Raw genomic sequence first — 15,136 nt, 5'->3', positions numbered from 1 at the left:
CAGAGAGAAGAACACAAACAATACATTATATTAATTGGTCTCACTAGGTTGTAATTATCCAGCCTGTCTGCAAGTTTTAAAGATCATTTATGTCTACGTCTTTACGGGTACAGTGCATGTGAGAGAAGCTCTGAGGGGAAAACAAAGGTTCAAGGGAACCCAAGAAAATAGGACTGCAGTTAAGGCACTCATGCTGTGAAGGCACAAGATGCAGAGTTAAAAATATATGCATGAGGTCAAAAGGACACTGGAATCTCAAAACATCATCACTTTCCATTATTTCACCATGATATACTGATAGTTTGGTTGTAGTTTGGTTGTAGATTAGACAATCTGACAATGCACCAAGGCCCAGTAGTCGCCTTAAAGTGGCAGCTGTGGCTAAGGGGTAGAGCGGTCTTCCTCCAACCAGAAGGACTGCATTTCAATCCCAATCTTCCCCATCTGCATGCCGAGGTGTCCTTGTCCTTAACAACAAATGGCGCCTCATAGAAAAAAGTGCTGCCCGAATTGGTGAAGCAATCAAATTTTATTTTTATAGCCCATATTCACGAACCACAATTCTTCCTCTGCCCTTACACCCTTAACAAGAGTAAGGAAAAACTACAAAAAATAAATACGAGTTTTTACAGCAACTGGTGATCTGTCCTGTAAAGCGCTTTTAGTGGTTATTTAAGACGACAGACCATTTACCATTTGAGTTCAGTCACACACAGTCCAGTAGTTTTTGCATAATCTTGCTTATAAACCAACAGATCAACTAACAAATGGACAGGGGATAAAGCTGCCATAAGAAAGGAAAGGTCTCTTCACAGATTGAATTTTAAGGATGGGTTCATTGCCTGAGCTCATGTATAAATGTACAATTCAGTTACAAATAAAATAGCTGTCTACTATCCTGTGTAGTTCTGGTCTCAGGTCTGAGGCTCTGCTCGGAAGCACACAACTCTCTCACAGGGATCTGTGACATGCCTAACTTGACAAACATCATTCTCAGCACACAGGTGGCACAATGACTTACAGTGAAAAGCGATAACAACTGAAGTTACAGCAGGGGTTATGTTCTTTTATGCTGTTAAAGGAAATATAGAATTTAATAGAAATAGTGGAGTTTTGCTGCTTGGCTGCTGCTGATGAGGAAAACGTTTGTTAAACCAACACAGACAACATTTCACAAGCACAATGATTTGAAAGTTAATCCCACACCCTTTGTTTCCTAAAAACAGCTGTTACAGTAACTGAACCAAATGTGCTGAGCAAGTCTGCAAGCTTAAAGATTGGATGCTTGCGACATTAAGTCACATGTCAAAGGCAGTTGTTTGTTTTTCCTGATAGCCCGCAATTCAATCTGACTGAATGTGGTGTTTATTTAGGGGAAGTGACATTTTCCAAATTCCAGCATGCCCTTTGCAAGGCATCTTTCTTTCGTATAAGTCTTACACTTCCTAAAAATAACCAATGTTCACGATGACTTTCCAATAGTAAGTAGTTTGAAAATTACATCACTAAAATAGCATGATGCGAAAAGAAATGTACACTGTGTAAATAAATACTCTTCTTATGGGCAGTGCTGATATAATGATCATTCTCCGTGTTTAGGCTGAAGGAGAAGCTGAGTCATTACAGCACAGAACAAGACGACAGAACCCATCAGGTCACATGATCTCCACTGCCCTCTCTAGCTCTATCTGAAGCTTTGTTGCTCTGACTGGAAATATTTAGACTGTTCCTGACTCAATAATATGTTTATAGTTAAAACCTTTGCCGGTTATACATTCAGATCTTCACAATATTGTTTGAGAGCATTTAAATGATACGGGCATAGGCTAAACTGACTAGTTAGACCAGTGAACTGTAATAACAATACATATCATAAGCGAGAGGGCAACTCACAATAAGTGCATTCAACCATGAGGGTACATGAGGGTTAGTGCATTCGCTTCAAAAGCCAAACTACAAAGTGCTACATGTCAGGGCCAATGATACAGTAACTTTTATTATATATGTATATATATATATAAGACATCATCATCTTATCCAAGGTAGAGTCAAAAGAGTTGTGTTTTTAGTTTGCGGCGGAAGATATGTAGACGTTCTGCTGTTCTGATGTTCATGGGGAGCTCATTCCACCATTTAGGAGCCAGGACAGCAAACTGTCGTGATTTTGGTAAGTGTTTAACCCGCAGTTGGGAGCAGCAAGCAGGTTGGCAGATGCAGAGCGGAGTGGACGGGCTGGGGTGTAACGTTTTACCATGTTCTGGATGAAGACTGGACCCGATCCGTTCAAAGCACAGTACACAAGTACAGGTGACTTGAAACAGATGCGGGCAGCCAATGGTAACCAGTGAAGGGGGCGGAGGAGTGTGAGTGAATTTAGGTAGGTTAAAGACCAGTCGAGCTGCTGCATTCTGGATGAGCTGCAGAGGTCGGATATATTTAGTCTATTTCATCGCTGGAGAGAGAAAGTGGAGATGTTTTAAGGTGTATCAGCACTCGCTTTGTGACAGATCTTCAGGACAAACTTACACTGGGAAAAATTGTATATCTGATTCTAGCAGCTCCACAGCAACAACCATTTTTCACTAATTCTCCTTCTGGTTGAGCTTTTCATCTTTCTAGCTATAACCTCTATACCCATAATACTTCACAGTCAGTCTTGAACAGAAAGTATTTTTTTGTCAATTTCCCTTAAAAAGTGACAGTCACCATGCTGTCTCCTCTGGTTATGATGTGTACACTCCTGTTGTGATTAGTAAACATCTCATTTCAGTAAGATCTAATGTGTGAGTTAGACATTGGAATAATTCCAAGTACAAACTGCAAGACAAGGTACCAGATTGTTTACAGGTTTATATGAAGCGATGACATTTGTATGAACAATATATTCAGCCTTCTGCTGGGCATGCATCATGTAGTGTGATTAATGTTTATGCCATTCATCCAAATCAAGATGATCGGGGTGATTATATTACATTTTTGGTGAAAAGAACACTAATAGGTGTGGAATGTCTCCTCTGGCTATTGTATCTACCACTTTCTTCTTTTGTTTTTGTGTGATTTGATTCTATTTTTGGTGAAAAGAAGACTTATAGGTGAGGAAACGACCACTGGGTCTGACATCTACACTCTTTCTTCTGAGGTGGGAGCTTAACACCTCAGCAATGTCAGAGGGATCTAATGTGCTGGTTATCATCTGTCATTAACTTACATGACGAAACAAGTCCACACACAAAAAGAGCTTCTGTTCTTGTGATCTGTACTTGTAACCTATACTTATGATCTGTACTTGTAACCTGTACTTGTGATCTGTACTTGTAACCTGTACTTATGATCTGTACTTGTAACCTGTACTTGTGATCTGTACTTGTAACCTGTACTTGTGATCTGTACTTGTAACCTGTACTTATGATCTGTGCTTGTAATCTGTGCTTGTAATCTGTACTTGTAACCTGTACTTGTGATCTGTACTTGTAATCTGTACTTGTGATCTGTACTTGTAACCTGTACTTGTGATCTGTACTTGTGATCTGTACTTGTGATCTGTACTTGTAACCTGTAATCGTAACCTGTACTTGTAACCTGTACTAGTAACCTCTACTAGTAACCTCTACTTCTAACATGTACTTGTAACCTGTACTAGTAACCTGTACTTGTAACCTGTACTTCTAACATGTACTTCTAACATGTACTCTTAACCTATACTAGTAACCTGCACTAGTAACCTGTACTTGTGATCTGTACTTGTGATCTGTACTTGTGACCTGTAATTGAGATCTTTACTTGTGAACTGTACTTGTAACCTGTACTCGGAACCTGTACTTGTAACCTCTACTAGTAACCTGTACTTGTGACCTGTACTTGTAACCTGTACTAGTAACCTATAATTGTAAATGGTAATGGTAAATGGATTTGTATTTATATAGCGCTTTTCTAGTCTTGATGACCCCTTAAAGTGCTTTACAGTACAGTGTTACATTCACCCATTCACACACACATTCATACAGTGCATATATTCCCAGCACTTTGATATTCTATGGATCTTGTGATCTGCACAGTGTGGTGAAGCAGCAGTTTACAGGAGGATCAGTTGATACGTTGTTACTGTGAGACGCTGTTGTTCGCCTCAGTGTTGTTCACCATAACAGAATTCAGTGAGGTGGTCGCCCGCCTCCTGGATCCACTCTGACTAACACTCACCCTGCCGATGTCCATGCGCGGTCTCCTCTGACGTCTGGTTCGAGCGGCTCCGGTCACGACATCCCTGTGTGTCGGGACAATGAGATGAGTGAGGCGGGGAGAGCAGCTCTCTAACAGTCGCTGCGCATCACACCAACCAGGATGTGACATACCGCTCGAGCTGCGAGGTTTTCCGCTCGCCTGCAGAGCATCGCACAACCGAACTCCAGGGACAATTCGCCAAGTTTTAAATGTTTATTCCCGTGTTAACAATAACAAACCAACATCATCCAGGGTAACTCCATGTCTTGAATGGATGCGCCTTTGTGGTAAATTCGGCGTCCAGGTGATTTCTATTAACTGAATGGTGCCACCATGACCGTGATCAAGGTCACTTTTTGTAAAACTATTTAGCAAATATTAACATTAGTAATTAATCAATACAATAAATCTAAATATGATAACAAAGATCAAACAGTGATTTTACAAGACAATGACAGATACATTTAGTACCAACTCACTGAAGAAGAAGCAGGTCTTTTTTTCCCGAGCTCGTTGAACGCAGCTTCTGTCGTCATGTGACTGAGCTCAGCTGATGAGCAGCAGGCGGAAGTCAAGTGAAAATGAAAACATGGTGGCTTCACTGAGCAGGTTACCTGTCCCGGACTGTCTGAAGGTACGTACCCAGCTTCATTCAACAGTCACGACCCGGGTCCCGCTTCTCTCACGAGTCAGGTAACAGTGCAGAGCAGAGAAGCCACAAGTTTACATTCACAGTTTTCACTGAGAGCTCATCGGAATATCTCCGACCTGCCGAGGAGCAAATACAATCATTTCAAACATGCCATCTTTAAGGACGAGGGGTTCTCTGTTTCTTTCTGATCATTTTGGATCGTATGTCGTCCATATCACAGACCCCAACTACAGTCACGTCTGTTAAAACACAGCTCTGAATACGAGAGGCCACTGGCAACGTGTGTATGCTGTATCTAAACGTGAGAGGTAATTACACAATATTGATCATTGTCACATTATTTAAAGTTCTATGGAGTCTGTAGTGTGCCACCAAAACAATAACAAGCCTCCGCGTCCGACTATAATCAATACATACATTTGCATAATGAAAAAATACATTCAAATTAATTATAAATTGTTTCATTTAAATGTGATTGATAAAATACAAATAATGTATTTAAAACTATTATTGATTATATATATTTTGTATGTCTAAATACCCATTACAAAGAGGATCAAGAATAGGACAAACTAAACAAATCATCAAAGACAAGGAGCACATTAATACAATGGCATTTAAAAGTAAAATTAAATGAATGGGTCCTCATTATGTCTTTGAATAATGAATTCATCATTTAGTTTTAAAATGGTCAAATGTATTTTGAGATGGATTCAGTCTGAATCCATCTCACACTTTGAACTTGGGGATCTATATGGCTTCACTCTTTGACTGAGGCGACGTCTCGTCTGCACTAACACGTTGTAGTTTTAACTTGGATCACTGTTGCTACGGTTACGCCTAGCGTCCACACTATTCCAGAGTTTTCAAACTTCTTATGTTATTTGCTTCACATGTGTGTGGTCCTTACTTTTTGGCTCCTCATGTACATTTTAAATTCATGTCTCTTTGATCTGAGGATTTGCATTGAAAGATTACATCAAGTCCGCCTCCCAGAGCTACAGCAGGATCTCTGATTGGTCAGCCTCAGCATACAAGAAGATGGGATATAGGAAGGTCAAGGACCTTTTCATAGCGTACCAGTTCAAATGTATGAGGAGATTTCATGTAATGTTTGATCAAATACACCATTAACAGAATCCTTAAATTGAACTACTCACTAAATGAGTCCTCATAATACTGTCTGCTGTGCAGCTGTGTCACAAGGTGGTGGATGGACTGTGTGGCCGGGAACCTCCTCGCCGGGCGGATTACAGCGCCACCTGGAGCCTGGAGGAGTGGCTGGAGCTGCTCAGCACCCTGACTGCCTTCTTCCGTCTGGCAGTGGGGAGCAACAGCTCAGATGAAGAGGTTGGTTTTTAGACATGAGGAGAGACCCTAACCCTAAAGATAATAGATTTTTCACCAGATCATTAGTTTATACAGTGCCTTGCATAAGTATTCACCCCCCTTGGACTTTTTCCCATTATGTACTGTTACTAACTGGAATTCAAATAGACTTAAATAAACTTTTTCCCGTTTGATCAACAAAACATGCATAGTACTTTGGAGGTGAAAAATAAATTTTATTGTGACACAAACAATAATGAGAACAAAAAAGTTGACATCTGTTGGGTGCATAAGTATTCACCCCCCTGTGTCAATACTTGGTAGAACCCCCTTTCGCTGCAATTACAGCTGCAAGTCTTTTGGGGTATGTCTCTACCAGCTTTGCACATCTAGAGATGGAAAGGTTTGTCCATTCTTCTTGGCAAAAAAGATGAAGCTCAGTCAGATTGGATGGAGACCGTCTGTGAACCGCAATCTTCAAGTCTTGCCATAGATTCTCTATTGGATTGAGGTCTGGGCTTTGACTGGGCCATTTTAAGACATTAACATTCTTTAATCCAAACCATTCCTTTGTAGCTCTGGCTGTATGTTTAGGGTCATTGTCCTGCTGGAAGATGAACCTCCGCCCCAGTCTCAAGTCTTTTGCAGACTGCATCAGATTTTCTTCAAGGATTTCCCTGTATTTGGCTCCATCCATCTTTCCCTCTATTCTGACCAGTTTCCCTGTACCTGCTGAAGAGAAGCATCCCCACAGCATGATGCTACCACCACCATGTTTCACTGTTGGGATGGTGTGCTCAGGGTGATGGGCAGTGTTGGGTTTTCGCCACACATAGCTTTTTGCATTGAGGCCAAAAAGTTCAATTTTGGTCTCATCTGACCAGAGCACCTTCTTCCACATGTTTGCTGTGTCTCCCACATGGCTTCTGGCAAACTCCAAACGGGATTTTTTATGGATCCCTTTCAACAACGGCTTTCTTCTTGCCACTCTTCCATAAAGGCCAGATTTGTGGAGTAGACGACTAATAGTTGTCCTGTGGACAGATTCTCCCACCTCAGCTGTGGATCTCTGCAACTCCTCCAGAGTAACCATGGGCCTCCTGGTTGCTTCTCTGATTAATTTTCTCCTTGTCCGACTCTTCAGTTTGGGTGGAAGGCCTCCTCTTGGTAGGTTTGCGGTTGTGCCATATTCTTTCCATTTTCTTATGATGGATTTTATGGTGCTCAGAGAGATGTTCAAAGCTCTGGATATTTTTTTATAACCTAACCCTGCTTCATATTTCTCCACAACTTTATCCCTGACCTGTTTGGTGAGCTCCTTGGTCTTCATGATGCTGTTTGTTCAGTAATGATCTCCAACAAACTCTGAGTCCGTCACAGAACAGGTGTATTTATACTGAGATTAAATTGCAGACAGGTGGACCCTATTTACTAATTATGTGACTTGCAAATGTGACTTGTGAATGCAATTGGTCGCACCAGATCTTTGTTAGGGGTTTCACAGTAAAGGGGGTGAATACATATGCACTCAACACTTTTCAGATTTTTATTTGTAAATAATTGTGAAATCCATGTAATATTTCCCCCCACTTCCAAATGATGCACTATTTTGTGTTGGTCCATTACATAAACTCACGATGAAATAAATTTTAATCTGTGGTTATACCATGACAAAATGTAGAAAAGTACAAAGGGGGTGAATACTTATGCAGGCACTGTACATGTCAGGATCTTTACTATGTTATTGAGCTGTGGCTGTGTTTTGTGACATACATATGATAATTAACACACCACATGTTCTGTGTGAAGGAAGCATGTTTTTTTTCTTGTTTTTTTGCAGTGAGCGGCTGCTCTCAGGTCAGATTCTCAGCTCTCCTCCTGTCTGTCTGTGTACAGGTGCTGGCTGGGCTGAGAGATGTGGTCAGCAGTCACTCTGAGATGTTGCTGAGTGTGGTTCGAGACAGAGAGGAGGAGATCCACCGTGCTCTTTTGGATAGGACCAACTGCATTTCCTCTACCACTCTGCAGGATTTCGACTGGCAGCTGAAGGTGACTCGATGTTGCATGTGTTTCTTTCTCATATTTCAGATGTGGAATGGTCCTAACTGGATTGAGCATCATATTTTTTTAAAATCGCTGAAGAGGCGTAAAGGAATGGCACACACGGCAAACACCCAATTTCTGTGAGAGACATCTTAATACGTGCATGAGACATAGCACCACACAGGACAGATGGTCTCCTGCAGGTGATTATTTGGCACACATCAAGTGACAGTTGGCAAGATGAGACACAGACAAATATGTATCTTTCGCTCCCTATTTGTATCTTTTCATATATTTGCTCATGTGGCATAAAAATATAAATGTGAATCCAATGCCGTAATACAATTACAACTACACTAACCGTGGCACATGAGTGAGCAGCAGAATTGCATGAAATGATATTGACATCAGTAGCAGAATCATCTAACATTCACTTTGTAATGAAAGAACATGTTTCATTGGCAATAAGCACTACCAACAATCCTCAGGTGTAATAGTGATGCCTCTGATTGGTGGAGCTACCGTGGAAATGTTCTTAATGGACGCACGACCGGTGCTTGCAGTCAAAAGCAGAGTATTGCACCATGTCGCTGACAACACTACTTCACCAAGTTACCACACTATATGAAACACTATGTACACAAGACAAACTACAATATATTGCAACACTATGCTAACAACAAGGTTAAATTCAAGAGCAAGCGCGAAGGGATCATTCCCAATGGTTCCTTGGATGCTTGGTTCCTTCACTATTAAAATAATTATGTATACAGACTGGTACCTTTGCATTTTCCATTGTCCAATATTTTTTTGCTTAAAATCAAATGCTTAATGGTCACAATTAATCCTGTAGCTTGTCAGCCGGCTTCCAGGATGAAAAAATTAAGCTCTCAAAAAAATTAAGGGAACGCTTAAATCCCACATCCGATCTGGATGAACAAATGATTCAAGTTGAAAATACCTTCTGATGTACATTTTATAATTTGATGAGAACAAAATTACATAACAACAGTAAATGGAAACCAAAATCATCAACCCACTGAGGGCAGGATTCGGAACCACACCGAAAACTAAGTAAAAAATAGAAATCAAAGGCTGATCAAACTTGCGTGATTTCATCAGGCGAACACTAATTATGTAACATGGACAATGCAACATGCCTGGCTACAGTGTGTAGGCAGTGTGTTAGTTGTCACTTGTGCTCAGTGTGAACCTGCTCACATGTGAAGAGAACGGGACGCCAGTGGCGGACTTGCCAATTCTGTTGTTCTATTGCAAATGCCAATGGAGCTGCACGGTGCTGGGCTGTGAGCACAGGTCCCACTAGAGGACGGCAGATCCTCATGCCACCCTCATGTGTTTCTGAGTTTGGTCAGAAACATGCTAACCAGTGACCAGCTGGAGGTCATTCTGTAGGGCTCTGGCAGTGCTCCTCCTGTTCCTCCTCATTCAAAAGAGCAGATACCAGATCTGCTGCTGGGTCAGGAAGGATGAGGAGAGAGCAATGTCTGAGTCCAGCACAGATAAAACTGTACCCTTTCTGTTGTTGTCTTGCTTTTGCCTCTCCATTGCACCTGTTTCACTTTAATTTTCACCAAGGTGAATTTGATTCACAATCACTTGGGCTTCCAAAATGGACAGGTTGATGAACCTGTAGTCGAACTGACTTGGTGTTTTACTGTGACCATTAAGTATTCCCTTCATTATTTTGAGCAGTGTATATACTGTATATATATTCTACATGGGCGGCTGTGGCTGAGGGGTAGAGCGGTCGCCCTCCAACGTGAAGGTCGGTAGTTCGATCCCCAGCACTGTATGAATGTGTGTGTGTGAATGAGTGAATATAAAACTGTACTGTAAAGAGCTTTGAGTGGTCATCAAGACTAGAAAAGTGCTATATAAATACAAAACCATTTACAGGGTGGATTATTTAAACTAAGGCCAGCACAAGCTTTATAGCCAGTAGGTCAAAATAAAATAAAATGTTCGCACAAAATGATTCACGTTATTGTCACAGAAATTAGATTGTGTTCATTTTGAGAACCTTTTATAAGGTATTTTATTTAATAGGATGCGCTCTCCACTGATTGACCTGGATCTTTGTGCTGTCTGAATATAGCACAATATTGAGAATGCAGCCCCAAGAGATCAATTCATACCAAAGTTCAAATGATGTCAGGAAACACAGGCTGTCCCCTCAAGCTGTTCCCGCAGTGCCACCATGTTCTAATCACACCTCCTCTCTTCCTGTCCCTCTTCTTCCAGTTGGCTCTGTCCAGTGATAAGATCTCTTCGCTCCACACTCCTCTGCTCAGCCTCAGTCTGGACCTGAGAGAGAACGGAGACCTCCGGCCTGTCACCATGGAGATGAACAGAGAGGAGCTAAACACACTCATCACTTCACTCGAGGCTGCTAATAAGGTGACACAAGTGTGTGCGTGCGTCCGTGCGTGCGTGTTTGTTTGAGTGAGAGTTTACCTTTAGAACTAGCTCTGCTCTGTGCAGGGAGTCATTGTGAATGATTTGGACTCCAGTCAGGTGATTACCAGTTATCACGTGAAGCTGAGCACAGGGCGAACAAATAAGAACAGCTAATTTAATATAACAGGGTTAGGTTTTTCAAAACAGAACTAATGCTCTACCACGACATTTCAGAGCAGTGTTTCCCATTAATTATATTGACTGTGGCAGTATCTAATTTGTCCTGCCACGGATTCATAAGGAAAGATACTTTATTTTTTTTTACTTTTCACAATAACATAGTTGATCTCTATAAATACTTTCACCGTCCATGCAGACAGTGTTACCTCATAGTCTCAGCTGCAGTTGTGCGTACACCCTCAAGTGGAACACAATGCAGTTCTCTCATCTGCGTACCTGTCACTCGAGATCTGTTGCTTGTTAGAGTGACCTTCATGCATGTGCACCCCTGCTGCCGTCATAGATTGAATTAATTCTGGGGAATTCTTTTCCCTATACTGTATTCGGTTCTGTTCAAAACCTTGATGGGTTCTTCCTTGGGCCAGGTCCCACTCCTTCACAGGATGTAATGGTAATCGGTTCAGTCATTTTTGTGTATTCTTGTGAACTAACGAACAAAACCCGATGAAAATGTAAAAATGAGAGAAGAATCACAGATATTATCTTTTTTTTTTATTTCACACATTGTTGCTTCTTGTCCAAACCAACAGTTTCTGGGGTGTGGTTTGTTAGGGGGGAATGGTGGTAATATAGAAAATAATAACAGAACTTTTATCTGCAGCTCTTTTGTTTTAAACAAATTTATGAAAACGAATACCTGTATTTAGTATCCGTAATCTTCAAGGTGTCTGCAGAGTGAGGGACACTGCAGGAGGCAGTGATCCTGCTGGGGATACACTGGCACTTTTCAAATATGAATGATTCAGATAAAAGACATTTATAAGGTTTCAGCGGAAATGCTACCAGCTGCTAAAAGTGTCACACTGATGAAGAAATCAAACTGGGTGTCAAGACAGTTGAAGCCAGAGCTCTTCATTACAGTGACTTCAGAGAGCGCCAATTGGATTTTCCTCTCATTTATGTCGGAGGCTCAGTAATAAATGTCAAAATCCAGGTGTGTGAAGCTTCTCACCAAAGAACACTTGAGGCCAAAGAGCCTTCTACAAATACTGAATGGATTTTCCTGTAAATGGGAGGTTTCAGCTTTAGATTTCATACTTTCCCTTTCACCATTTGGGACATTGTCTGTTGATTGAAAATTAAAAATGACAGTTTATTAAATGACAGTTTATTAAATGATCAGTTTAATATTACATTTAGAACCACAGAATAGCACTCAGGGGATAACTTACCTTAGATAAAACGGTCTTCTAATCAATCAAACTGCACACTACAGATACCAGCCCACTAAATATGTCAAATGATTTTTTTTTACATAATGAATAGTGAAAATCCTGGATCTTCTCCACTGACTCATTCTGCATGGTGGATGTGATACTTCAGTGTGCACACAGTGAAGATTGTCTGAGGCTACTGTGAATCAAGCCATACAGGAAGTGATCTTGTTATCTTCTGGTCACACACAGGCCAGGATGTGCAGAACAGTATCGTATCCGTCAAAGCAAAGTGTGTTATGTGGTAAAAACATGAATTTTTCCCCATTAAGATACAGTGTATACAAACTAACACACACGTGTGGACACGGGCAATAGAAAATCAGAGTGACTGTAATTTATTGTTTTCATTGTTCTATAACAAGCAGACAGAAGCTGTGCAGTACACAGTGTATGGTTCTCTGGGGAAATTACTTTTTTTACTTGTATATAAAAAAGCATATGAATAAATTACAATATTCTGTGGGCTATTTTAAAGATGAATGACATAAGTAGGAGTCATTGGAACTTGGAGCCTGAGAGCCACAGATGGGCCGAGTTGCGTTATCACACTCACTCCTCACAGAGTCTGTGTCAGGCCGAGACCATCTCCCTCCTCTCTCGTCTCTATTTATGAACATGCTGTGGAAGACGGCTGAGGAACCATCTGGCGAGCTGGTGCAGTCATGTCAGGCCCAGCGCCTTCTGTCACTTACTGGAAATACACACATTAAGCTTTTGCTCTATGATAAAAATACTTCATATTGACTTAAAACAGGAACATTTATCAATTGTTTTGATTTGTTCTTTAATGGGATCCATTAACAATAAGGATAATAAAACACCAGCATGTCCCTTTTAAAGTTGCATCTATTGGACTTTTTTGCCACTTGGCTGCAGAATTTAAGACCAAACTAAAATTGTACAAATGATATGGAGTTATCGTATGATGTAGTCAAGAGCAACACAATCACATTACAGTGGTCCTATTATTTATACAAAGATGACAACATTGAGCTGTGTTTGTGTCTTGCAGGTGGTGCTGCAGTTGAAATGATCAACCGAATGACGGGGCACTGATCCACGACGACAGGAAGACAAGTGCATGGATGGTCATGGTGTCAAAGAAAGTTCAGATGAGACTCTGTCAGGATTGTGTGTGTCGTAGACACAGTGGCCGTGTCACGTTGTGGTCACATGTATGCAGGTGAAAACATGTTTTTGGTGTGTACTGTGTTTTGTCATGAAAATGAAATGAATTCATCTACTCTCCATTCAATTTCACAAAAAGTACAGGAGTTCCAGATGAGTTTACATTCAGATAGTAAGTAGAGGAGATCCCACGTTTGTTTAATGCCTTCATGAGTGGTAGTATTATACAAACACACATACAGGCAAATATGTCATTTCATTTCTTGGAAAAACCTAATTGCTGCCTCTCCTGAGTTACTTTTGAAAAAAATAAAAATGAATTATGTCTCATGGGCCCTTTACAACCCAGAGGCTGGAGCTTCCACACCCCGTCAACAGAAAAGGTCCAAAAGTTAATAGAAACATTCGGGTTCTCAGTGGTTTTCATGTGGGAGTCAGTTAGAAATTCTGCTCATTTTCTATGGTTTTGATTTGCTTCATAGAAACAACAAAGAATTAAGAATAGTCAAGTGGACTACTTTGAAGTTATGTGAAATATTTAATCCATGTGGACAAATGAAAGATTTGGCATGAATAACTCAAGAGCTCTGCTGACAATTCATACATTACATCAAATAATAAGCTACCTGAACCGTGAACTTGATGTTTATTTATCACAGCTTCAGAAAGTTTTCAGACCACTTTGTGTTTTGCATATTATTAAGTTATGCATATTTGTACATTGATAAAAAATTGCCCATGAATAGAACTTCTTGTCCGCTCTGACTGGCGATACCTGCATGTTCCAAACTTCTTCATTTGAAAGACCTGACACATGCTTTACACCAGCTCTGAGGAAGTAAACACGGTCACACAAAGATAAAATCACTTCTAAAGTCAATGTCCCCAACAAAGTTCACTTTCCTTTATTTAGCCAGAGTTAGCCTCACACTAACTTCAGGTCAACTTTGTAAAATATTTTTCGTATCATCTGAAGACCTTGTCCTGATAGCAGGTTTGAAGGAGATCTATAGTAGAACATTCTAATTAATTAATAAGTATTATAAGAAATAAAACATGCAGTCAACATATGAGCAGGTCAGTACTATTTCAAGGTCGGTTTAAAAAGGTGAACCTTTGTAAGAGATGGCACTTTGTCCTCTGGGTAAGTCAAGGTGACATTAGGGTCTTCACGTTAATCATGAGAATGAGCGGTGCCGCTGACGGCTGCAGACATGCTAACTGGACTGATGGCATTCTCCTCCAGCCACAGCAGATCCCCCTCCAGACCTTCAGTCTCCGTAAAGACAGCCGCATGAGAAAGAGGCTGAGTCAGTGCTGATCTGAACCAAAACAAAATAACTTACACTAGGAGTTGAACTTGTGTGGCGTTTCTGCTTTTTTATCTCAGTGGGATAACACTGGAAACATTGCAACATGTGCACGTAGGTCATTTTTGGGGGAAGTACTTCAAATCAAAGTCCTTTACTGTGCTACAACCATTGACTGTATATTCAAATAGATGACATGCTGGCTCCCCAAAAACAAAGCCAAAGAGTAGCAATCGCTCCCTGGTGGCTGGATGCAGTTTAGGCCTCCAGCACCACTCTCCTCCATGAAAGCATTCTACATGCGATAGTGTCATCGGGAAAGATACTGAACCCCGGAGAGAGTGCTGCACATAGATGCACTGTATGAATGTAAAAGTACTGTAAAGTGCTCTGAGGTCACTACGACTAGAAAAGCTCTTTCTAATCACAGACCATTTACATGGACCTTTTTCTCAAAGAAGGTTTCTGTCATTTTAGGTATCACATTGATGTTTGTTCTAATATTATGTTTTCTGTTAAGTTTAGTGTTAATTAGTTATTTGATGCAATAAAACTGCAGTAAAATAACATGATTGACA

The 15,136-nt window shown here is 40.7% G+C and overlaps 2 protein-coding genes across 5 annotated transcripts in view; one reads left to right on the top strand and one right to left on the bottom strand.

Annotated features, from left to right (window-relative positions):
- Window positions 1–4,754, bottom strand: part of atp10d (ATPase phospholipid transporting 10D) — a 35,101-nt gene extending 30,347 nt beyond the window's left edge. The window contains exons 1-2 of one of the 3 annotated variants that reach the window (XM_053434079.1): window positions 4,698–4,754; window positions 4,198–4,261 (exon numbers count right to left, since the gene is read on the bottom strand). The gene's annotated coding sequence lies outside the window, so the exon portion shown is untranslated. Of the gene's footprint in view, window positions 1–4,197; window positions 4,657–4,697 lie in introns of those variants that run through there. The other 2 variants (XM_053434078.1, XM_053434081.1) reach the window with 2 other exon arrangements.
- commd8 (COMM domain containing 8) lies at window positions 4,743–13,996 on the top strand. Of its 2 annotated transcripts, XM_053434084.1 has the most exons (7): window positions 4,810–4,852; window positions 5,091–5,178; window positions 5,829–5,926; window positions 6,065–6,220; window positions 8,096–8,248; window positions 10,508–10,663; window positions 13,133–13,996. In XM_053434084.1, exons 2-7 carry the CDS (start codon window positions 5,157–5,159, stop codon window positions 13,151–13,153), a joined length of 606 nt encoding a protein of 201 aa, XP_053290059.1. In that variant the 5' UTR covers window positions 4,810–4,852; window positions 5,091–5,156; the 3' UTR covers window positions 13,154–13,996. The 2 variants fall into 2 exon arrangements, with proteins under 2 accessions (XP_053290060.1, XP_053290059.1); XM_053434085.1 differs by lacking the exons at window positions 5,091–5,178; window positions 5,829–5,926 and having other exon boundaries at window positions 4,743–4,852.
- Window positions 13,997–15,136: the final 1,140 nt, after the last annotated feature.

This window comes from Pleuronectes platessa, chromosome 11 (genome assembly GCF_947347685.1).
Source record: "Pleuronectes platessa chromosome 11, fPlePla1.1, whole genome shotgun sequence".
Taxonomy (NCBI): domain Eukaryota; kingdom Metazoa; phylum Chordata; class Actinopteri; order Pleuronectiformes; family Pleuronectidae; genus Pleuronectes; species Pleuronectes platessa.
Note: the sequence above shows the minus strand (reverse complement) of the source record. Positions and strands in the feature narration are given on the sequence as shown.

Bases quoted from the DNA above. Each gene is read 5' to 3' on its own strand.
- commd8 (XM_053434084.1), top strand. From the start codon at position 5,157: ATGCTGTATCTAAACGTGAGAG. The intron at 5,179-5,828 runs GTAATTACACAA...CTTTGATCTGAG, and splicing joins GCTGTATCTAAACGTGAGAG to GATTTGCATTGAAAGATTAC. The intron at 8,249-10,507 runs GTGACTCGATGT...CTCTTCTTCCAG, and splicing joins ATTTCGACTGGCAGCTGAAG to TTGGCTCTGTCCAGTGATAA.